Source organism: Protopterus annectens, chromosome 6.part0 (genome assembly GCF_019279795.1).
Source record: "Protopterus annectens isolate FY-2018-M chromosome 6.part0, PAN1.0, whole genome shotgun sequence".
Taxonomy (NCBI): domain Eukaryota; kingdom Metazoa; phylum Chordata; order Ceratodontiformes; family Protopteridae; genus Protopterus; species Protopterus annectens.
Genome location: NC_056737.1, coordinates 928,748,020 through 928,774,743, shown reverse-complemented (window position 1 = coordinate 928,774,743; position 26,724 = coordinate 928,748,020). Strand labels below are relative to the sequence as shown.

The 26,724-nt window shown below is 35.1% G+C and overlaps 1 protein-coding gene across 1 annotated transcript in view; it reads right to left on the bottom strand.

Annotated features, from left to right (window-relative positions):
- UNC79 (unc-79 homolog, NALCN channel complex subunit) overlaps positions 1–26,724 on the bottom strand; it is a 1,772,232-nt gene that overhangs the window by 621,853 nt on the left and 1,123,655 nt on the right. The window contains exons 37-38 of the mRNA XM_044074575.1: positions 17,897–18,009; positions 17,699–17,784 (exon numbers count right to left, since the gene is read on the bottom strand). Of these exons, the coding sequence (XP_043930510.1) occupies positions 17,699–17,784; positions 17,897–18,009 (199 nt within the window). The remainder of the gene's footprint in view (positions 1–17,698; positions 17,785–17,896; positions 18,010–26,724) is intronic.

Genomic DNA, 26,724 nt, shown 5'->3' with positions numbered 1-26,724 from the left:
GCATAAACAGTTGACTTTAAAGCAGTTTTCCTACAACTTTGATGTAGGGGGCTCTTCTCCAACACCTCTGGTCTTAAATATCTCACTAACATTGAAAAAAAAACTGTATTTCCCTTTCCTAAGAGAGGGTGCAATCTCAGAAGTAGTATATTTGGGAGCCTGATGGCAGAGTTCCCACATCGGAGGGGGTATGTGGGGTGTTGCCGCCTTGAAAAAATGTTCTCTGATTGTTGCTATACAATCATATTACCAGATGACAATGCTGTGGATACAGAAAGGTAGCATTCTGTAACTCAAAGTAGACCTAAGAATTTAATGAAGGCATTGGACAGTTCCAGGAGTTACAGAATGTTGCACGCCAGTTTTATAGTAGAAGAATTCACTATGGAAAGATATAGGCTTATGACCCCATAGTCAGGGGCTTGGGGGAGCACATAGACAGTAATCTAGCCTTTTTCTATCATGTATCTACAGTAGTGCGGAAATCATTCTATGTTGTGCAACTTATAAACAAAGGTAAGGAGGTTATTCCACTGAAGTCAGCATTCATCAGACCTACCATTCAGTACAATGCCCCCTTTGGTATGTAACTAACCAGGCATATCCAACAATTGGAATGTCCACAGAGGTTCCTCACTAAGAGACTGCAGGACATAAGTAACATGTCTTCTGCAGACTGCCTCAAAGCTCTATATCTGTATTCTGTTTCCTTCAGACTGTTGACTGAAGAGCTATGCCTGGCATACAAGGCATTAGCAGTACCCACCCTGATGGACCTCCTGCATATCTACAAAACATCACTTGTTCTAAAGACTTAAACCTTGCCTGTGATATGGAGAGACAGGTGTGTATCCCAGAGACTACTCCGTCTCTGGAACAGGCTCCTCATTCATGTGAAGCAGAGTTCCTCCCTAACCCAATTCAAGTGTAACGTAGACAACTGGATGGGGAACAGAAAAATTCATCCCTGTTTGGCACCTATATCTCTAATAGACGTGGGCAACCTGTAAACGGCTCCTCTGCTAGGCCCCTGCCTGTAAATGGTTCATCTCCCAAGCCCCATGCTTACACTTATCAAGGATATCAGAACTTGTCAGAGCTTTGGTATGCATGGCTAGGCTAAAAAAGGCCCTTGTGATCATTAGCCTAATACATACCTATCAAACTATGAATCACTATCTTAACTATTGGTGGGAAGAATAATAAAGTCTAAACTGTCTAGTACTTATTCTGTGCCAAAACCAGAGAATCGGAGTAATGTGCCCCGCTATATAATTCTACTACAGTACAAGCACATTTTAAAAGAGGGAGACAAGGAGTTTATCTAGTGTATGAAGTAGTCAGAGGCAAACTAAGTAATTTCAGAAGCAGATGGTCTAATGTAAGAAGGTAAGATGATGAAGCTTACAGATGGAATCATAGATGTCTTCATAAAATGCAGAATGCTGATATAGTTATTCTTCTCAAGAGAAGAAACATCACAAATTATTTCTGATGAAGTCCTTGTTACAGGGATAAATGCGTTTAAATAAAACCTTGAAAAATACTGCTATATAGACTTCTAGTTCATGTGTTTAAGTATATAAGCATAACTAAAACTGGCCCTGGTGAAAATACGCTTAAAAACTTAACTAACCTTAAACTAGTTCAACTATTTTTCTATCGTTGAGCTAATATAAGTATTTGTTTATTTGCTGTGAGCTACCTATCTACATGCTGCCAAAAAACAGTCTCCAAAACCAAATGTTCATTTGAATGAGTTGTGGTCACCAGCAGACTACAATCACTCTTCATCCAATATGGCTTTATCAAACCTGGATTCAAAACAAACCAAAGCTTTAGATGGTTTGACTGATTGTCAACCGTCACATGGAAAGCATTTACCAAAGATTGTTGCTTCTTCTATCCAACAGTTGCAATTATCAATGGGCTTGTTTCAATCCTCTTTACATCTTGAGGTACAGCAAGTAAAAAAAAAATGTGTCTTAGGTCTGGCCGACTGGACCTCAAAATTAAAGGGCACCACATAAGATCTCATATTCGAATACAGGAAGTCAAGCACCAAATACATTTTATGCTGGAGTTTAGTCAACAGTTGCACGACTGGGCAGAAGATCATGAAAACTAATGGTGAAGGAATAACGTGCGCATATTAGGATTAGAGGAGGGAGGAAATCAGGACATGCTGCAATTTCGGAAAACTTGGATTGCACTCATTCTAGGGATGGACACAACCACCAAATTGTTACTGGAAAGTGCAGAATATTCTCTAGTCTGTACATGAAAGCCTGGAGCCTCTCCACTGCCAGTCACTGTCTGTTTCCTGCCATTTCAGCAAAAGCAAAAAATAAAGTAAGCAGCGTGTGAAAAAAGAGGAATCACATACTTGGGTAGGAAAGTTCGCTCTGGCAATGACCATTCAAAACAGGTTTCCTTTAAAAAGAGACCTGGCTTCTACCTACTAGTGCATTTATTAAAAGAAAAAAAATATAACGTCAACTATTCTTTACCCAGCAAGACTTAAAGTTAGTTTGGTAGAAGGGAAAAATATCTTTCAACAGCTTAACGAGGCAACTATTTCACAGAAAAAAAACTATTTTACGCCTATCAGGCAATATGGAATGGGCATCTGCACTAACCAAAAGATAAAGAATGATCAATGGTGTGCCATCATCTTCAGCTGGTCCTAAAAGACACAGACCTGCCAGTTCCAGTGTCAAAGTGTATTTAATGATGGTGACAACGTGAACAGACTTAATATATTATCATGAGAATGCCTTTATTTAACTGACGTATCAAAAGGAGGTACTGTACACATTATGCAACTTTTCCTATTTAATACTACAGCTAAAGAAGCTTAGTTATGCGATGAAACATTTAACATCTTAATGAACCCCTCCTCTTGCAAGACAGTAAGATGGGGGAGTAGGATATATTTTTATTATAGTACGTTGGGGTCAAGAAAACTGTAAAAAGTTATTGGAGATTTGTTTTGTGATATGCTCATATTGCTAGATCTTATCATTGGACATAACAAATATTTTGCAGGCACCTTTACTCTAAGTCAGTTTTGTTGTTTCTCACATTCAGGAAAGATCTATATTAATTTACTTAGATTTTTTTTTCTAAACGATATAAAATTTGCAAGGGGTAAGACACTCAATGGGTTCTTCAGACAGGGAAGAGTGATCATTTTTAGTCATACATCAGGATAAAACTGCTTTGTGTTAATATTAATGGAATAAACTTCCTTGTCAAAAGATCACATCTATACACCTGAGTATCAGAAAATGCTCACCTGATAAAAACTGCAAGAGACACACTTAACTGAAGCAGAACATAAGAAATTATACATCTGGGGCTATGACCTGCTGCCCTGTTCTTCTCATGTCTCTGCAAAAAGATGGGGCATTGCAATGCTAGTTTAACCTCAGAGACCTTACATGCATGTTTTAGATAGCTTACACCACATTTGTGGACAATTGGCTAGGGCGATTTTTAACATAAATGGTAGAATATGAACAAAAAAACGTGATAGCTCTATCTCTCCAGCTAAAGACCCAAACTCTGTACCAGTATTTAGCAATTTCGTTTCAGTTTTATTCAAAAAGGAACTTCATCGGAAATACAATTTATAAAACCCACACATTTAAATATCCCTCTTTAACCTACATTACAATGATGTAAACCAATCAAAATGTGCTACTATCAAACCATTAAAATATTCCGATTCTAAAATAAAGTGACACTGCCACGTTAAAAACATATTCAGTAAAGAAATAATAATGTATGTCTCTTAATCACATTGTAAATTTCTTTACACACACAAATACACATTAGAAAACATAAAAACATATTAATTGAGACACATAAATATAAAATATTAAACAAGTCTCAATCTGAGTGTACTTTCCAAATTGATGTTTCCTAATCAAACCTGGAAAGAAACTGGTTGGCCCTTAAAACGGTCTGCCATTTGTACTTCTTAGCTTCCAAAACATGATTACAGCTAAATACAAAACTTTCCATATTAATTTGTTCTAAAACTGAAAAATGTTTTTTTTTTTAAATCTGTGCACTCAGTTCTATGTTTAGCTTAAGCTTTGGAAAAATAGCATCTTCTAACTGCCTTCCTATGCTCCCTTATCCTACAACATAATTCCCAAATACTTTTACCTATGTAAAACTGTAAACAAGTATCACATCTGTCTACATAAACTGGGTAGCTACTTTGATAATTATATCTCCTCTTAACTTCGTAAACATAATCTCATCTAATCACATCTAAAATCTCACTGGCTCTGTCCTTGCCTAAAACCCGACTAAATCCAGGATTACCAATTTTTGTATCTGTTGATTGTATATGTGTCTACTTAAACTTTAACAAATATTCCTTTGTACTTAGTCATGTCAACAAATGTTCCTTTGTACTTAGTCATGTTAATATCATCACTGCTGTAAAATTATCTTGTCTAGTCTGTATACCATGCATCAGTATGCAACTTTTCTGTGGAGCTTTTCTCCCCGGGCCTCTGCTGAAAAAGGACTTGTGTCCAGTCGGACTTTCCCAGTAAACAAATATAAATAAAATAATAATAATAAAATAAATACAATAAATTTATGCCTTCAAGTCTAATGGAACTAATGTTGCTGATAAATCAGCATTGCTTCCAATCCATTCAAGAAAAAGGGCCCACAATCCTAACAGCAAGCCTATATTCCCTAACTAATCATTTTGTAGCAACAACTTCAAATTTTGTGTTTTCTTGAATATAAACTGTGGATATTCACCAAGTACTTTGCTATGATCAGGATTACCTAACACTATTTTCCAGTTAGTTTTAACAAAATTAATAATATCTTGACTATCTATGGTAAGGGATACCACAAAAGCACATTAATTATCAGAAAGTGCATCATTATCATTGTTATTAATAATTTTGTGATCCTTAGAAGTAAATCCTTCAATTAAAATAAACAGAAAATTACGATTCTTTTTACTCTATACTTCTTGTTCAATTTTTTTCAAGGTCTTCTATAGGATATCCTCTGCTAACAAACAAATTCTTAAGAAACTGAATTTGCTCATATAAAGCTCCATTTTCACTAGCAATTCTACACAATTTTCTGATTTGTCCTTGAAAGATGTTTAATTTCATCTTCCTTGGATGATGATTAGTGAAGTGAATATAATTGTATGTAAAAGTATTCTTCTGATAAACACTAATACTAAACATCTATGCTTTCACATCCATTTTAACTGGAACATCTAAAAAAATAATAACACTACCCCTACCACTAAAGAACAGATCGATATAAGTATTCATTGGCTAAAATTTACTATCGACGGTAGGGGTACTGTTATTAAATTTTTACATGTAGGTTAAAAAGGAATATTTAAATGTGTGGGTTTGATAAATTGTATTTCTAATGAAGTTCCTTTTCAAATAAAACTGGAATGAAAGCATTAAATACTGAGGCAGTGTTTTGGTCTTTAACTAGAAAGATAGAGCTATTGCAATGTTATTTTTTTCGCAGTTTTTGTTATCTTTGATAAATGGTAGAATATTTATTTTTATCCAGCCACTAGGCCAAAGCAATTAACAAAACCCTGCAATACATACAAAAAAGAGTGAAGGGTTTATTTCTATTACTTGTTGATTTTAGCAATATTACAGATTTTCAGGATTCCACATCAGACTTTTTTTTTTTTTTTTGTAAAACCTCAACTGCCAAATGCCTATTTACATGGACAGAAGGGATGACCTAAAGTGACCGAGCCCTAGCCACACAATCACCATTTGTATGGTTTATGTACTACTCTCCTAGATATGGTACCTCCACTAGGATTGACATGATATACTTAGAATTGCCTATACTTGAATTTAATCCCACATACAGTCAACTGCCATGTCTATACTCGATCATGAGGCAACTGAATGTACTTTTCATGTATGTCCCTCTCCATTACCAAAATTCTGGAAGTTCATGCCATTTTATATAAGAATTTTCCCTAATCAAATACTGGGTTACTGTCAAGAATTTATTACCATACATAACTCTGAAGATACTCCTCCACTATCCTCTGGGACACGTACAAGGCATTTTTACATGTGAAATTACGCTCTTGGACTTAATAGACTATTGAAGCAATGGAATGCAGAATTAACACTGTTACATAATATCAAAGAATAAGCAAACAACTATCCCAGTGAAACAAAAGATGACTCATGGCTACCCTATCCTCCATAAAAAGGAAAATCCAAGACATTATTATTAAAAAGACAGATACCACCTTAGATAAATTCTGACTGCAATACTAAGTATCCGTGCAAGTATATTTCAGATTAGCAAGAAAGGTTAATAAAAATGTCAAGCTTTCATCACCATTAGCCCTTTATGGGTCCAGATATACTGCAACTTATTTTAAGGGTCTATATTAGAACACCGAACATTTAAAATGTTGAGTGTTCTAATATCGACCCATTTTCAGCGAAATATCGAAGAAGCAGAAAACCAAATTATTTCCTATGGAAAGAATTTGGTTGTCCATTTTTGTTGCTTTGGTATTTTCAACACTCTGTTGGAAAGTTACGGGTCAGGTTCAGGTAAGTGTGCGATTGAGTGTGGGTTAGGTATGTGTGCGATTGTGTGGACATGAGGGTTAGGGTGGGTTAGGTGAGTTAGGGTTAGGGCATAGGTGAGGTAATTGTGCGATAGTGACGGACCTTATGGTTAGGGTTTGCGTTAAGGTAAGTGGATAGTTAGTGGTGTGTGTGTGTATAGTTTAGTGTAGGGTTAGGTGTAAGATTTTAGGTGTGTGTGTGTGGATTGCTGTTTGTTTGGTGTGCTTATGTTGTGTTTATGTGTTTTGGAACAGCAAATTTTTTCCTAGGAAAAAATTTGCTGTTCTGAACGTTCAATGTTTGGTATTTTCGATTGGTAGGGTTCGATATTTAGAACACTTGAATGTTCTGTGTTCTAATATAGACCCTATTTTAATATATCTACTATATAAAACAAATTTTATACATATTTCCAAAAAGTGTATACATATAACAATCCTTTTAATCCAACCTTATAGAAACATCAAGCCTTATTTGATACTTATCCACCTTATCTACATTAACTCCTGAGCAGGTGCATACTTTAATTTCCGCAATCACTACTCAGGACGAATACATTTCCATAAAGAGATGGTCTTCCTTTGGAATTCTATAAAGTCCTTCTGTCCACTACCATAACCCTTCTCTGTAGAACATGTAAAACAGCAGCAGATGGCATAAACATACCTCCTTCTAGAAAACAACCTTAAAACCAAGTAAAGATGCTTTCATATCCAAAATCTGTAAGGGCTTATAAGTCTCTTGATTAACTCCTTTATTATCCTTCCTGATACGCTCTGATCAGGTAGGCTTTGTTAAAAGAAGAACTTTCTGGCATTATGGGTAGTCCAAAAGATAGAAAAAGGCAACAATACTACTTCTCCAAGTGCTCTTCTTCTTGTAGATGCTAAAAAAGCACTAGATAATGTTAAATGGTCATATTTAACAAAACTATTACAGGCCTACCATTTTCCTGAGACTTTTGAGAAGTCACTGATTAAGATATACTAAGGCCCCACTGCAGCAGTCTAATTAGGCCCATATATCTCAGGGTCATTTAACATCTCAAAAGGAATGAGACAAGGATACTTCTCTTTACCTTAATTATTCACCTAATAGCAGCCATTCTTTATACAACATTAGGCACAAACACTTTAATTCATTGGCTAGACAGTTTCATGGTAGTGTTGCTCTTTATGCTAATGATCTTGTTATCTGCTTAGATAATCCATCTTATATGCTTCCAATTTGTTGGAATATACTGTTTCAATGGGATAATATATACTGAGACAAAGTGAATGAGGCAAAATCCATTCTCTATTTATATAGTGCAGTATTACCCCATCAGCTGAGAGATCGGTGTAATTTCACTATAAATCCCCCTCAAGTCAAATACCATGGCATTACTGTGGCTCTTACACAAGTAGGAATCAAAGAAGGTAATTGCAAACCCTTTATAATATAATAGAAAGCCACCTGTCACAATGGAGGTTATGGATGCTAGCTACTGAATTGAGGATCCTTCTTATAAAAATGATAATATATACCCAACTACTATATATTCTTCAAAGATTTGCCACTAAGAATCCCATATTCAAAATTCAGAAAATGGCACAGTCAGTTTCTTAAATTTCTGTGGCCCCCAGGACTTGCAAGAGAGTAACATTCCATACATAATGCCTCTAAATCTCAAGGAGGTTTTCACATTCACAGACTTTCAGTAGCCTACTAAGCTAATGTGCTTAAAATACTAAAAGACCTGTATCTTACTGCATTCCTTTGTGGGCTATGAACATAGTAAATGCTTTAAACCCATCTATTCAAGGAGCTGCTTTGCCCAAGCCATTTAATGAAAAACAAACAGAGCACGTGCTATTATTTCAAATTGCACAGGGTTATCATACAAAAACACCTACAACAGGCAAATCACAGTATTTAAATGACTTTTATAGCACCCTAGGCAATATTTGTCAAAGATTTGATCTCAGGGGTACTGTAAAGCTCCTTCTTTTTTCCAATAGGTGCTCATCCAACATTTCAGCCCTTAATTTCTAGTTTTTCCCAGCAGCAATGGTACTCCAAAGGCCTTTGTTTCACTTTTCAACTTTACAGTGCTTTTACTACACAACACTTTTCTAAATTATTAGATAAATATATTCTTCCTCAGACCCATTGATTACAGTACTCCCAGCTATAGTGTGCCCTTCAGTCTTTAACAGCTGACATAATTCAAAATCATCAACTTAAGTCTCGACTCCTCCAATTATTCACGAATATATATAATGGAGAAAGAAGTCTCAGTGGAGGAGTTTCTAGCTTTACACATCTCTTGGTTAAATTTTAATGTCCCTCAAGAATTTAAAACACTTAATGAAGGAAATCCTAACCACAAATTCACTCCACACCAGATAGTACAGATATTAGGAGCCCCAAGCAACATCCCCTCCTCTTCAGGGAGGAAAGGTTTTGCCTGGAAATGTCAGCACATGTTATTCCTAACGCCAGATAAACTAACTCAATGATTTCCAAATTTTAAATTAACCTGTTGGAGGTTCATGCTCCAGGCTATATAGTGTCATGGAAACATATCATATATTAATGTCCTTTGATTAAAAACTTTTGGGTGAACTTCTGGATGGTAGCTGATCGATTATAACACATCAACAATGAAGAGAAGGACTCTATCGTTTTAGGCCATGTTTTGTCTCATCAAGCACCTCCTTCTATTTTACAAGTGATGTCAGTGGGTGCAAAGAAAGCCATCACAAAGCACTGGAAGACCTCTATGCCACCTAACAGTGAGGAGCATCTACAAATTATGGACTGAATTTACAAAGTAGAGTATGAGCTGGCAAAACGAAGAGGGACATTAGATAAACTACTGTTGAAATAGTCTCCATATCAGACCTTTTTCAAACAGACATATAATTATTAATGTGCTTCGATACATTTTCTCAGTGATCCAGAATATTTGTAAAACTAACCCTGAAACCACCCCCCTGCAGATATAAAGCTTTGTTAACATACCTTATAAATGCTGATTTACATTGTGGAATTTTAATTGTAAATTCTCTTTTCTGGATGCCTGACGGTAGCTGTTGGGAGTCTGTTTCATCAAATAGATTGCTTTAGTTTTGTATTTTGTCATTCAAGAAGACAACACTTAAAGTTGTATAGCACTTTATAAGAACCTGATAAATTATGTTCACCTAATTTAGCCGAATGATATTCCCTATGTTTTCTAACATAATTTTTTCCTCTGCAATTTATAATTAAACATCAATTTCTAAGATATAATCAAACTTTACTTACTAACTTTCTGGACATTGATAACTACAATACATATTATTTTTTCTGAAATTTTCACTTTTTGTAATGGAAAAATCAAATAAATACAATTAAACAAAAAAGGGAAAAAAAGAAATACACTGCCATATTCATAGTGAATGTTGTTAATTGCTGCATTGATGGTTGTGTTTTTTGAGTTACTGGTGTATAATTTCACCCAGTATTCTAATTATTCTTTTCCTGAGTGATATGAACTAAGCAGTAAAGGGTTGATGGGTACAATTAGCTTCATTCAAAATCTCAGTGTGAGATATTAAGGTTTAGGTGAACTACTTCATTGAGATGTAATGGGACAAACAAGGATCTTCCCTGAGACAAAAAAGATGCTGCTGGATCAAACTGACAGCACATGTGTCTGCGTGTGTGTGTCTGTGTGTGTGTGTGTGTGTGTGTGTGTGTGTGTGTGTGTGTGTGTGTGTGTGTGTGTGTGTGCACGCATATGTGTGTGTGTGTGTGTGTGTGTGTGTGTGTGTGTGTGTGTGTGTGTGTGTGTGTGTGTGTGTGTGTGTGTGTGTGTGTGTGTGTGTGTGTGTGTGTGTGTGTGTGTGTGTGTGTGCACGCGTGCGCGTGTGTGTGTATCTCAAACTATTTGACAATTCAACATATCCAATTTCAAGTGTTTGGAATGCAATTTGTCAATCACCTGTGGGTGGAACACTAGAACAATCAGACCTTCCTAAATCATCAAGGATAAGACCTCTGGAGCTGCTTGGAAAGAGTAGCTTAGAGTTGCTGATCCAAGTAAATTAGAGTTTCATCTGGACTATATAATTGCATTTATCCACTGATAAAGAGCAGCACTGTGAATGGTAAGCCATGGATCAGTTTTTCTCATATTGACTGTTCTAGTGTTTTACCTTAATAAATTAAGTCCTAACCTAAATGACAAGTTTGTCCACTTGTAAGAGTCTGCCTTAATTAACCTAACTGCTAAGAATAACAATGGGACACTGAAAAGCAAAGTCGGTTTTGAAACATTAACAGAAAAAAGATGCTTGTATTAGTAGTACAATATCTATAAAGTGGAATAGATTATAATAGATATTATGTACTTACTGTAATAAAGACAAACTAAACTCATATTTTCTGTTATATTTCCAAAAATAAATAAATATTTAGAGTTACCCACCTTAGATGTGCCACTTAATGTGAAAAATAAGCAGCGTTTTTTTGTTCCTTCAGCTGAGCCGGATCCAGCAGCAGGCAACCTAGGCAGTCGCTTAGAGCCTGCTGGCTAGAAGAGGGCCTGCTGACTGGGAGACTGACATAGCATTTACTTTTTAATTACAAAAATACATGCTTTTCAAGAGAGTGCCATATGCATCTGTGCATCTCTCCATTCATGCACCTGTTGCTTACTTCTTCCCTTTAAATACAAGACTGTGTGTGTGTGTGTGTGTGTGTGTGTGTGTGTGTGTGTGTGTGTGTGTGTGTGTGTGTGTGTGTGTGTGTGTGCGTGTGTGTGTGCATGTGTGAAATGCCCTAGCTATATAATTTGCTCAGGTTCACACCCTGTACCTTAGTTACAGAAAACAAGAGCTTGAATCTTCTACACCAACCAACAAACTACACAAAAAATGTGAGTTTCAGTGCGTCTTCAAGAAATTCACTTTCAGTGCATTTTTAAAGAATTGATTTTCAGTGCATTTTCAATGAATTGTGCAAAAACAACAGGTTCACGAACTATATAACCAAGGAACACTGCAAAGGAAGCAGCAACACATTAAGCACTTTCTTCCTCTGGAATACAAGGGACTTCATCAGAACAATGTTGCACAAATCAACCCAGCCATTTGTACCTGTTTAATCCACATACTAATTGAATAATGACTAATAATTAGTGAAACTGAAACAATTATGTGCTTAAAATCTGCAACTGTGTTGCTGAATAAAACAGTAACTACATAATTTAATATCAAATGTAAACAAAAAACATTAAACACCACTACACAACAGCTTAATAAAATGAAAATGTCATAAGTGTGGTGAATGAAGGAATAATATTATCCTAAAATGTTTTTTAACTTTAAAATGCAAGAAATACTAATAGCTTAATTTATTCCAGGATATTCTGTTGCATTACACCGCAACTGCCATTTTAGTTCACACACGTCAAGATGTAAATCTATACATTTCCCTTGTGGGTCTTTTTCAATGTGGTGCACTACCAAAAATTGAAATTGATGGTCTTTATAGTCCTTAATATGTCTAGCCAGAGCATTAGTAGACCTTTCATGCCTAATGACCAACAAATGTTCACCTATTCTATTTTTAAATAGCCTACTATTTTCCCTGTATAAAATATGGGACATTGTTGACATTTGGCCATGTAAACAACATTTGACTTACAACAATTGTAATGCCCATAAATTGTAATAGATCTCCCATTCAGTAAAAACGTATCCCCTGTTTCTAATACGCGTGAACAAAAAGTACATCTATTGCATTTAAATTTCCTTTTCTTCTATTAATGCCAATCCCACTGTATTTTTGTGAGTTCTCTAATATGTTTTTGAAAGATCTATCCTTTTTATATATAATTTTAGATTGTTTGCCTACTTTTAGCCCCACGTTGTGATCAAATTGTAGGCTATCCCAGTTGCTTCTAATAATGTCACCAATATCTGCAGCATCTAAATTGAAGATGGTAATAAACCCTATGCTGATGTCCATTCTCTTAGTAACCATGGTCTCAATGGATGAACCATTTGTACATCCTAAAATGGGTTTATAAATGCCCATTGTACATTTCTTTATGACTTCTTCCTTAATTTTAGTCAAGAATTCCTGTGGGTACCCCCTTGTTGTAAACATCTGCAAGATAAAGTCAATTTCTTCTAAAAACTTAAATCAGAACTCTCCATTCTTGTAGCACGTACCAACTGGCCTTTAACTATAGACTTTTTTTTTAAATTTGGATGTCCACTATGATACTGCAAATACGAGTTAGAAGAAGTTGATTTTCTAAATATTCTTGATTCCAAACCAGTACTTGCAGTATTAAAAATTAAATCCACATTTAAATATGATATCCTTGTTCTACTGTGTATGTCGGTAAATTGTTAGAAGTTCACGGTGTGATTTATATAATCATAAAATTGATATTATTCCTCTTCAGTACCTTTCCAAACAATGAAGAGGTCATCCAGAAACCTTGTATAATATGCAATTCTGGAACAGAATGTAGCTTCCATAATGTATAGTTGTTCCCAATGTGACATTACATAATTGTCAAACACAGGGGCGCAGGCTGCACCCATTGCCACCCCTGTGTTTTGTCTAAAGTATTGTCCCTCAAAATACATAAAATTATTTTGTAATACTGTTTCCATGATGGTTATGTATACATTTATCTGATCTTGATCATAAATTGCTGTCTTATGTAATTGGGTTTCTAACCAAGCTAAACCCATTCATGTGGTATCACTGTGAACAAACTACACACATCGATAGTAACAAATATCATATCCCTTTCCATTTGGACTCTCCCCACCATTTCCAAAAACTGCCAGGAATCATTAACAATGTAAGGAAAGGCTTTTAAACCAGCCTGTAATTTGACATCTAAAACCTTGCTAATAAAACTTGCTTTTGACCTTCTTCCATTTACAATTGGTCTGAATTTAGGATCCTAAAGTCCTTTGTGGACTTTAGGTATACCAAATATATTGGGTACCATGGGGTGTTTGTTGACCATATAGTTATATTCATCCTCACTGATTTGCCCTTGGTATAACATGTCTTCAAGTAGCATATCTATTTTCATGTAGCCTATGTGCATTTCATTTAAAGAATTCTCAGCATAGGTTCCATCCATCAGGAGCACATTCATACCATTTAAATGCTCAACCTTACACATAATAACCACCCCATTCCCCTTATCATTATACGTATACAAGGATCCCCAGCCAATTCCTTTAACAATCTATTTTCTGCTACAGTCATGTTTTTAATATGTGTTTTTGTCACTGTTATTCTTTATTACTTTCCTTATTTCTTTTTCACAAACTTGTTCATATAATTTGATAACGTTATTAAGGGGTGTGTTAAAACTACTCTTTTTTTTTTAAATGTTCCCATTATTGCTTTGAACTTCTTCCTGTCCATTAAACCACACTTTTAAGTTTAATTTCCTTGTAAAACACTTTAAATCTATTAAAGTGTTGTCTATTTTCCCTTTCCTGTAAGGTATATATGTAAAACCTTTTGCCGATAAATTGACATGCTCTTCGCTAATTTCTTTATCAGAGTAATAATATATTTTAAAATCATTAGCTTCGTTTGTTACAACAATTGGTTCTAAAACACACACTAATTCATCATATTCAACAAAAGGCTGTATCAATTAATTTGGCACACTATAAAAAAATTGTTTTCAACAGCTACACCATTAATATCCATTATACGACTGTTCTCACTCACAAATGTAACTTGCTGACTTTCATTTACTATTTCCAAGTTAAACCATGAATCAACATCATTCGTAATACATTCCCTATCATTGCAATTCACTTCATTAACAAAAACATCACTGTCAAGGTCCAGTTCGGCATTTAGTTCATTATTTTCAATACTAAGACTGCTGACAACCCCACAGTTTGTATATTGTTTAGAGACATGTGTATAAACACTACCAACCATAGTGGAAAAGTTACTGTCTTCACTTACTTCTTCATACATGATTGCCAGGGTCATGTTCATAGGTTCACAGATTAGTACTAAGCTAACTGCCCTTGTAAGCCATTTTAAGCCTAGCCAGTTATCCCTTGTGAGACTCAAATCTCACACCTTGTGTTTGTAAGACAAACACCTATGTCCATTAGTTTCTCTGCTGACGACTCCTGCTCCAGCCAATTTTTGGCTTTGCTCCTTGTGCAGCATAGTCCCAATGGGTATTCACCGAAAAATGAAACTTTTGAACAGTTTCCTTATCTAGCAGCCTCTCCGACCACCTAATTCCATCTTCGTTTGATAGTGTTGTTCGTGCATGCGCACCTTGCCTATTAAGAGCCCTCCCTTGTGTCATCACTTTCTCCAGTTGATTGGCCTCCTCACTGGCTCCTTCATCTCTGTTGGCCCAGCAACCAGAAGACAGAGGGTACACCCTCTTTTTAGCATATTCGTTTATGTCTCTATGCAATTTGTTGACGTTGCGCGAATATATGTTACTGCATACCTTGTCAATGTTGTGAAACACACTGAAATATACTGGTCAAAAATGTTCAAAAGATGTACCTTTTTGGATTAAATTACTGCACTTCATATTATCTTTGATCATTAATTTATGTATTTGCAAACCTGTTTGATCAAACAACACATACAACTCATCCACCAGCTCCGTGCACTTCAGGGAAGAGAAGTTTACTGCTGCACATGCTAAGCCTGTTTTTAATGAGTAACTGTTTTGTATAGTAAATGGTCATCAGTATTGTGCTAAAGAATTTGAAAGCAGTGTTACTAGCACAACAGGTAGCATACTTGCTTTTGATGCAAAAGGCTGTGGGTTCTGCTCCCACAGCATGTAGCTGGATTGTGGATACTGTATTGTACTTTGAGTGGGGTAGAAGTGATGCAGTCTTCACTGGGTCCTCCTTTGGATGAGATGTCTAGTAACTATGAACCTGTTGCTGTTTTGCCATTCATTCCCTACTAGCAGTTTACCTATTTTTTTAATGTCACATAGGCAATTTATTCTTCAAGGGCAGTGGGCACTGAATTTGCAGATGAAACACTGAAGTATAAAGTTGCTTGCTAACAGCAATCACTTAATTAGGTACAGTTCTCTTTAATGTGGAATTACTCAGATAATTTTTATTTCTACAGAGATCTTACATATTGACTGATATTGGTAGACTGTAATGACAGAAGTTGATTGGCCTTTTATGGTTGAATTGTTCTGAAATGGGCAGTTTTGTCATTATTGTTTCATTGCTTACTAGAAAATGTTCTAAATTACAAATTTAAAACACACTCTAACAAGTGGTGCTGTATTATACAAAGAATATAATTTAATACAATCAGGAAGGTGAATCAAAAAACACATGAGTATATGCATTGTCCTAAAAATGTGTGCAACTGCATATGGTTTGAAAACAGCCGAAAGGTAAACTTTATCCACCACTGGTTACATGCAATTTCTTTGAATGTGGGTTTCAGTACTGTTTCAGTGAATGAGAGAAGTTTACCGTTAATGCCAAGTCTGTTTTCATTGTAAGAATGTATTGTTTTCTTTAGCAAATGTCTAGCAGAGTCTGTGCTATAAAATTTGAAATAATTTTTAAATGATATCCAAACAGTACACGTAAAGAAGAAACTAGTATGCACAGTGAGAAGTTAGAACAGTGTTTATGGTAAATGAGGAGAAATAGCCAAGTAATGGGAGACTGGAGTGGGAGGAGCACTCCTGCAGGCCCCATTTGACCATGATCCCACTCTGCTCCTCAGGCAGCTCCCTGGACTATAATATGATTCTGTGGTACATTTCTGACATATCAGTAAGTCACATTTCTGGCTCTCACTTTCACGCATGGTATACTATTCAGACAATAGGAGTCTAAGTTGCATGATAATTGAGTTAATTATCAGATGAAGGACTGTGACAACAGGCTTATTGTCAGAAGTATATATAGGTTGGGGCTTGAAACCAAATATATATCTGCATGCATATGTTGAAAGTAGAGTTATTACCACCTGTAACACGATGTCTTATAACAATATAATAACAGCTATGAATGAAAGGTTGTGCTGTCATGAAATTTATATAGATTTAACATCAGCATTTGACAGCGTCATGTACATAACACTGATCAATAAATCAGAACAACTAGGTATCAATGTAGTCTTAATAAGATGGATAGCTGCATGGCTTATAAATAGGACATGGCAAGATACAGCAACTGGACAGGAGAAATTCTTGGTTACAATCATGGTGTCGCTCAGGTATCTTTCAGGCCTAACTTTTTCATTGAGGTGTTCTATAGTCTATATGCAATTGGGTAAATTGATTACATGTGTTACAGGTAAGTCATATCTGCAAAATAACTTAACTAAATTGACCATTTGGGCACAGGAGAATAATATACTGATAAATCCAACAAAGACAAAACATGAGATTTGGGAGACGTAAACTGAAAATGAATATTTAATTCAGCACAGAGTGATTGAAACTGTACATTCATTTAAGGACCAGGTTATATGAGTAGATCCAGCTTTAATTGTTTTCTAATTGTATTAACCAATTGGTTAATGATACTTCTAGAACTATAGGTTGTATAAAAAAGATTTATAATGTTTAAAAATCAGAAATGATGATTTCATTGTTTTTTTTTTAGTTTCATTAGACCCAAACTTGAATATGGAATAACAATATGGAAACATAAGAAAACAAGCACGAGTAAACTGGAAAGAGTACAGCAGAAATACACATACATCATACAATATGTAATTTCATCAACTGGGTTAAGTAACACCTTGTACAACACTTTCCCATCCCGCACCTCCCTTACTATATATGCCAACTCCAAGACCACACTACAGTGTAGAAAAGGGTGAAATGAAAGTTCAATTTTGATGATTATTGGTTGATGTTCTGCTATTTGATGGTTAGCCCATTCAATGGCTGACAATAGACCCTTAATAATCATTTTAAAATTTTCTGTGAGAAGTCAGTCACTTTTTAACAGATAAAGACTGATGATATGCGTAAGTTAATACATCAGCCAAATAACAGTAATTTAAAACAGTACCTCTAGTAGCTGGTTTAAGGCTGCTATCGAACTCAGTTCATTAAAATCCATCAGAGATAAGGCTAATGTTCTCAAAAAACTTCCATCTATAAATAAATGTAAAAATAGAAATCATCTGTTTATGGAGTCAGAGTTACACTACTATGCAATTTACATTGCATCTGTATTGTACACAATATATGCAGTCTGTCACATTACCTTTGATATTGCTTTGAAACAACTGAGGGAGAATACCATTTGGAGCCAACTGATGAAAAATGCAGCGAAGAAACTGCTTGGCCACACCGGCCACATTTCCTGGAATCATCATGCTATCAAAGTGTTAAAACAATAACAAAAAAATATATTTTTTAACAGTAAACCACTGCAATTCAAAATTTACATTGAGTAGCAAAGTGTGCTAGAGATATGTCTTTATATATATATATATATATATATATATATATATATATATATATATATATATATAAAACACACACACACACACACACACACACACACACATAAACATATATTTTTATTTTACATATATACATACATTTATATACCTCACAGTAGATCCCAGATAAATAGTGTGATAAGAAACATACATCTGGTACAATGATAAGATGAATGTAAACACTCCTGGTGCATTATTAACATTAATTTACTCTCGGTGCATTAGAAGCAGTTTATCTACATCCTTGGTGTATTATTGAATCTATTAAACTTCCTCTAAACTAGCCATATTTATGCTACGTATTTAAAACTGAAGTAAAAGTATACACACTGCACAAATGAAGAGACACACTCACAGCATCTAGCAACACCTTAGCCAATATAAAATAACTTCTAAACCCAAATCTATTCTTATTTTAATTTAAAAATATTAAGCAAATTAAAAAATGAAACTTGGACAGCCCTTCCCATTCACTACAAGATAAAAGTACTTCACACATTGTTTTTATAAGATAATGATATCTGTCATAACACCTAGGCTCATCTAAATCAATACATCCCCTCAAAAAATACATTCAGGCTTTCGTTTGGTGTCTTTGTTTGTTATTTATTGTTCCCAGATGAGTTAAAACATTTGCCTTCTCATCTGATTGAGAGATGTTATTTTGTCAGCTTTGAACATCAAGTCTTAACACACTTTATTGCTTCTTGAAAGAAAAAGAAACACTTTTTTTCTTAGTGAACTGTTGTACAAACTAGTGTCTCATAAATTATTTCAGCAACTATATTTCTAAGTCATTGTCAGGGCATCTCTATAATTATTTTTTTTTTTCTACTGTCATTGTTAACGCAAGAGTTACCCCAAAGGATCTCATGTGCTTCTTCTGGTAAATTTTCCTGCTACTCTGTTAAATACTCTGTACTCAACATGTGCACTACAAGTAGGCCCTTCTGTTGTCTATGTTTTACTTTCAGGTTGTGCTTTTGTAAATTACGTAACTCCTTCTGCAATCCCAGTGACGCCTTGTGCAGAGACTTTCTGAATGCATTTTGCATGTACCTGTGCTCTGTTTGCAATTGCTTTAAAACCAAATATGTGGAAAAGTAAATGAGGATTTGAAAATAAAAACTTGGCCTGTTGTACAGAGCCATTTGGACTGGGTTTTCTAAGAAACGTTTGGGAGACAAGAAAGCTTATTGATTGTACCATACACTGGAAAGTACATGAAATAAGATATTTGCAATAGTCACCACAAAACTTCAACAGTGACATAGATGTGATATTTACAAATAAAAAATAAAACTGATGTTTCAAGTATTAAAGCACAAAAGAATTAAAAGTGAATTTATCAATATTTACATAAAATAAGACACAGTATGATTGGTTATAAGCATGAAGCATAAATGTTTGAGTGTAACAAAGTAGTAATCAGTGCACTTATGAAGTCTTGTTAGGGACAGGTTGCTATAAATGGTGATATGGTACATGTTTTAGTGGAAAGGAGATGCAGAGCAATAGAAAGTTAAAGCTCAGGCATCACAATGTCTAGAATGAGTTGATAATGAGTTGCTGCGATATTCAGAATAAAGCTGCTGAGGCAATAGAATAAATAGTATATTTCTTACCTCTCATCCTCGAAAATCAAAAAATCTGGACAAAGACAAAGGCCCAAAATAGGGGCAGTTTTTCAATATTGGTCTTATAAAGTTAAGATTTTCTGCAGGGTATAAAATCTGAAATTTAAATGTCTGTCATTATTTTCTGACCACAGTCTTCAATGTTTTGCCAGAAAACCACAAATTTTATGAGAAAGAGAACAGGAATAGGAGGCAAAAATCTAGATATGCTGTGAAAATATGGAGTATTTAGAGCTGTGGTTTATTTAGAACACCAGTTGGTTATTTTGGGGGATTAAGGCCTAATAATGAAGCTTGTAAAAAAATTAGCAATTTGGGTTGGGTTTTTAAAAAACACTTGGGAGCCCTGAACTCTTATCGACTGTTACTGACCATTACTGAATAGACTATTGCTAAATATAGAGTAATTTAAGCACAGAGTATTATGTAGTATGAGAAGGAACACATTTTTGGCAGAATATTGAGGAATGTGCAAAGCATGTGTCTCACAAACTACTCTGCTGCAGAAATCACAGTCTGAAGAAAGAAATTAAACATTCTTATACACAGAAACATAAATGTAAATTAGCACTTTCGACAGTGCTTAAAGTCTTTCTTTACTAGTGGATATATAGACATTTACAAACTCTGAATCAGCATCAGACCATTAAAGAGGTGTACTCCATGTGTTGGATTGTGAAGCTTTAGAAAATAACACAAACATACCTATGATCCCTGTTAGCCAATCAGGAGCTTTATAGTAAAGGTGATATGTGAAAATGTCATCATTTTACAGTAAAAATAATTTTATTGCATTACCTATATAATGGTTTGACCCCCAGATATAGTTTAAATGATATGTTGAATATTTCAATTATACCACAAGGGGAAAAGGACTCAATTGTATTTGGCTGAGTAGCATGTATCACTAAGGCTGGTATCCAGTTAATCTGTTTAGTATTAATTAATATGTAGGAAAAGAATACAGATAAAAGAGAGTCTCAATTAAAGCTTTATTTTTTCTTTGTATGGATTAATCAATATTTGAGGGGACGGTGTGTTTATGACATATGGTACATCAGAGTTTTACATTAAAGATATCCTGCATTAGTAGAAACATTTCGTACAGTTTTCTTTGTATATCAGCTGCACCCTCCCCCTTTGCAGGTTTACTTGATGGTTACTAATATTCTGATGGCACTAATAGGGTTAATGAAGTTTATACTATACTATACAACAAGAAAAAACAATCTGATTAGGACTCTGAATGCATTTTGATTTAAATGGTAAGTCTGACAGTAAGTGCTATAGCCACAGACTGTGCTTGGTGCTTACATTGCACTGCATTTTTTAATGCTGGTCCTATCCCTATTGTTCTGCTCTTGTAAGTGCCAAGACGAAAGAACAGTATAATTATTTGACAATACTTTAAGTATAGTATCCTTGATGAATGAAGGTGTTGTCTATTTTCATGTGGAATGATTATTTAAGTTCCCCATAGTATCTTGATATTGGGTGACTTGGTTATTTATCTGAAAGAGGTAGAATGTCACTGAGTTGATGGCACCTTAATGTAGGACAAAAGGTCTGCAAGAACGTCTTGGGATGAAAGTTAATGAATGTTGTAAAGTGAAGGGTGTGACAAACTGAGCTTGTTTATGTCACTTCCCATGGCTAAAGTCAGGTGGAAGGTGCAAGGGGTATACAGGCTGAAAACCGGAGAAGAGGAGATAGTTTGAAATGTCTTACCTTTTTAAGTAAGTGTTTAGTACTGCAATGGGTAATGAAGTTGAGTTAAAGGGAATGTGTTAAAGTATCAATGGATTCCCAGGGCTGCTAACCTCAACATTTTTTTCTCCTTGAGAAGCATAAAGGATTCATTGATAATGTAAACAGCAGATTTCTTCATGGTTGTTGAGCATAGGTAAGTAAGCATCTAACCATCTAAGAGACTATATACCATAATGGGAGGGGGGGGGCTTGTCTTGTATAGCAACAGGAGGGGAAATGAAAAACTGTCCCATCACTGAGTGTCTGAAGACAAAAAGTCATTGTTGAATTATCTGTTAGCTTGAATAAAGGAAATCTATGATTATAGTAAAAAGGTTGCATCATATATTGATGATGCAGTGAATTGCACTTATAAACTTGCTACTCTGTTACACACACTAAGGTGAATTAATAAATAGTTGAGGCATGTGTTACTGATGTTGAAAATCACTAGGACATAGTCATCACTTCTTAAAAGAGTAAATGTGCAATAGGTCAGACCAAAGGGTGTACAGAAAGGTAGAGTCCACTCCGTATTAGTACAGTTAGCAAGTTGCTCATGAATTTTGTTCACTGGCACCTTGCAGGGTTATCATACAGAAAACCCTGATTGGTCATAAAAACAATATAGATTCCTGTACTATATGGCAAAGAATTGGGTTATATTACCAAAAGCAGCTATCAGAGGCAGGGAGGTGCAGCAAAGTTGAAATGTGATTTTACTTATAACATGGTCCAACATTTGTGTTGTCAGAGCCAGCATATTATGTCCTATAGGACAATTCTTAACCTTGTAGTCTAAAAGTTCCCCAACTCTTTAAATAAAGAAAATGTCACTTTTTATCATCAGACAATCAATGTTTACTAATTATTGGGAACCATTGTTAGTGATTCCTGGCATCTATCATTGAGCAAAAGTCATAAATCTCTTGCGCTGCCTTAATGCTTCTTTCAAAAGTTGAGGATAATCTTGTTTTTTTAATATAAAATAGCAAAACAATAACTGGGATCAAAATACTGAAAAGCCTTTAATGAAGACTCATCCCAACATCCACATATTCTACTGGACTTTACTCTCATGTTGCACATATTTAATTTTAGTGGCATAACTGAGAAGATTAAGGTTTTGAGGAGCAAATGAGTTTCATTATGCAGTCCTACTGATGAGTCCATCAGCCTACACTTGAAAACTTTGTGACTAAAACTAAGTCCAATAGGCAAGTTTTCCCTGGGCGACCTTCACAAACATGCACTTGTATCTATGTAATCTTATGACAGTAATCAAATGAATAATAAAATAAAAATATTATAGATTTTATCTGAAGCACAACATTAAGATACACCGCAGTTAAATATTTATTTTATTATCTAACCTCTTTTTCCATGAGTCTCCATTTCCTAGAAACCAGTGCTGAAAGCAATTTTTAGATACGAACGTTAGTAGTTATAATCGGTTAACTCGAGAAATGTATCCATAATAATGGTGTTAGAAATTAGTGCACATTGAAAAAAATATATTGTTCCCATTTTTAGTTTCTGTTTGATTCTATTTGGTGTAAAAATAAACAAAAAAACAGTATTTTAGTTATATTCTCTTACAGTCAAAGTTTGACAGTGTATGCTTTCATTTGACAGTGCCTTCTAGGTTCCAATAAGTCAAAATGATGCGGGTGAAATACAAGAATGGCAAAAATGGTTAAAAGAATCCAGTCTTCAAGACGACAGAACATCTGCAATGCTGACTTTTGTAGTGGAAAACAAAAAAAAACTTGAATGATAAATTGGTCAGCTTAGTCTGTGATTTGTAAGCTTTGTTGGCAGAGAAGAGAATGTGATGTGGAAGAATCCTGACATTTCCTAAAGCCAACAAGAAAAGTCATGAATATTCTACCTTACGAGTGCATTTCATTCATCCTTCTCTCACTCTGCTGCTCCTGGGTAACCAAGAGAAACACATTACTATTGCCAGAGTTAAAATGCATGATATCTCAGGTCATGTCAGTGCAGATATTTATGATTTTTCATATGAAATGCATAATTCAAAACTATTTCAAAGGGGTTTATTGCCATGCAAAGAGCAGGCAATATACATTTTAAAAATACAAAAAGAAAAACTTACAAGTGCAACGTCCTTGAACATTTTTGCACTTTTATCTCTCTCTAATACACAGCATTTTCCTCTCTTTGATACAATATATATTTTATTGTTTTCACAGATTACAGCCGTTTACCAATTCTATCTTAAATATGTTCCATCACATTCTCAGTAATGCTAATCTAAAAAGTACATTTTACACAGGAGTCTATTTTCAAACTTGACAGACTTTGCAGGAAAAAAATGAAAGCATTCCATAGGGATGCTATGACTGTACCTGCCTCATGATTTATTTGTAAGTTTCACGCATACATTAACTATTACTACTGTTAAAGTATTCATGATCTTGGCATTAAACTAATTTCTGTACCAAGTATAGTTGCGTCCTGTAATGAGATTTTTCCTAAGGAATCCACTTTCTACATAATATGTATCAAGTAACTGAGTAACTGTATCCTTTTTGTAAAAATGTTGCTTCTCTTTCCTAGCTCTCTCCCTCTCTCTCTCTTACATTCTCATGTTTCTAGTCCTTTTCGCTTTTTGGAAGCTATTTCCTCCAGTAACTGAGTCACTTGCTGTTTTTCCATGTACCTTCTGTATACTCTTGGAAATAATAAATCTTTGACCCTATTCACTTTTTTCTGCCTTGTGTACTAAAATAACAGTGGGCTGGACCTTTTCTTTACTTATTTTTATTCAAAGCCTTCTTCTGCCTAGTCTATTTGTTAGTATGAAGCATGTTTTTAGTTTCAGTGCTTCCAGTTATATAGCATGAAATACCCAGAGATATCCAATATCAGTGGTATTTGTTTTATAATTTCCTTTATTTTATATTTTTAAAGCTCTCCTTCACTTGACCTCCATTTTAAGATAGAATATTCCCAGTCTGAAGAACATAAAATGTAAAATAAATTAATACATTAGGTCAGTAAACATTTATAATACCTCTGAAACATTTTGTCAGCTTAAAAATAATTCAATCTGGAGATTTGGGAAAATTAGTCACTAGAAAACTCTGTTACCTGGCTTTGAAGCTGCCTACATATATATATATATATATATATATATATATATATATATATATATATATATATACAGCAGACAATGACAGGCATAGTGAAATAAAGAAAACCTGACTGAAATGATAGCTGAATGAGTTTTCCCAACCTCAAGCACAAACAATTAAGCAAAAGTGACTGACATCCAAACACTATCTATAAAGGCTGTTAAAGACATTTAAATGCAAAAAAACACCTTGATAGTAAAGAAAAACACTTTTCCCTGTGAAAGAATTCGCTGACTCGGTTGTTCGGGTTTTAGACAAGTCAATATTACTGTGTTGATTAAGACGTGTTCAGCAAACATGTCTTTCGACATGGTAATATATATATATATATATATATATATATATGTGTGTGTGTGTGTATATGTGTGTGTGTGTGTGGTTACACTTTGGAATCTCGAAATACTGAAATGTCGACTTTCAGTATCTCGAGACCAAAGTGTCAAAAACTGCAGATGCGTGAAACTGCAGTATTCTGAAGCCGGTAATGTCGAACCCGTGATTGTGATGGCGTGTTAGGTAAGTGTTATTTTTTATAGGGTTTGGGGTAGAATTTGTGTGTATGTCAGTGTGTTTGGAGTGTGTAGTGGTGTGTTTTCTGTGTTTTGGTGGTTAGTATATATAAGTAGCGGGGGTGGGGGGGGTGCAGGGGGCTTCTAGGTAGGGTAGGTGTTTGTCTTTTTTTTTTTTTTTTTTTTGTATTTCTGTTTTGTTTTCGTTTATTGTAGTGTCGGGAGGTGGGTGTGTTTGTCTTTGTGTGGTGTAGTGTTTCGCGGTTTTGACTTTTGCGATTGTGCTGTTTCACGGTTTCAACTTTATAGACTCAAGATACTGAATTTCAAAATTTCAGTATTTCAAGATTATAAAGTGAATCCATATATACACACACACTACACACACACACACACACACACACACACACACACATGCATAGGTCTATTAGCAAACACTGACACTCATTCATTCACCATCTTTGAGTCCAAATTCAGTTCAGCAAACAAACAAATGACTAAAGCTGAACTGCTGATGAAAGGAGAACAGTAATAGCAGGTAACGTTTGTCCGAACGGAGATATTGCGAGGGAAAGGGGTTTCATAAGGTAATGTATAGGGCTGGAGGTAGAGGCCAGTTAAAGGTAAGATTAGGGTTAAGGTTTGTAGACATCGGTAAGGTGGAACAGGGAGAGAGGGAAAGCAGTTAACTGTTCATTCTCAGCAACTCAGGAAATCAGCAAACTAGGAAAATTGCAACAGAAGTTGGGAGAACCTAGGATTTCGTACATCTCCATTATTTATTTTATTTTCAAGACACGTGGTCAGCTGCTTCCATAACCATTTATTTGTGAGAAAGGGGGTAGAGGGAAGAACTTGTTTTTGTCAGCCTGTACATACATAAATGAGTCAAAACGTCTCAGAGACAGTTGCTTCAAATGTCTCAACTATTTTGTGGCGTGTGAGTATTTAGGGAATAGTCACCCAGTACATGACACTCCACTCATAAAAAGTTTTTCTGATTGACAGCTAATCTTTGTCAGCTATGTAGCTGATAGGTTACACCAGAGAACTTTTGTCAGTCATATATGTGCATTCAGGGCTCCTACAGCAGTTGTTATTGATCTGTAAACTGACTGTTTCTTGGATAGCAGGTCCACATATTAGAGATGCCAGTTTGGAGCCAAGAAATACCTCATTCTAGATAACACACAAAATGGACTACTTATAACAGTACTAAAGGTATGAAATTAAAATGATAGCTTTTTCTAAGTGGCCTCAACACAACAGCTGTCCCCTTGTTGTACCTTTACACAGACACCTAGGGGGAATGCAAGAACTAGTCACCACATGGGCAAATAAGATTATTTAACAGCCAGAGTCAGTAAGACACTGAATGAGCAGGACATGCCACATGCAGTTCAAAGGGGCGTATATCACAGTTTGTATATTATGACAGGGATGAAACAAAACAGAGAAGAAGAAAAAAGTAAAGTAGAATAAGGGGGGCTATCACCCTAGTGTCATGTCTTAAGGACCCTTTTCAGGAAGT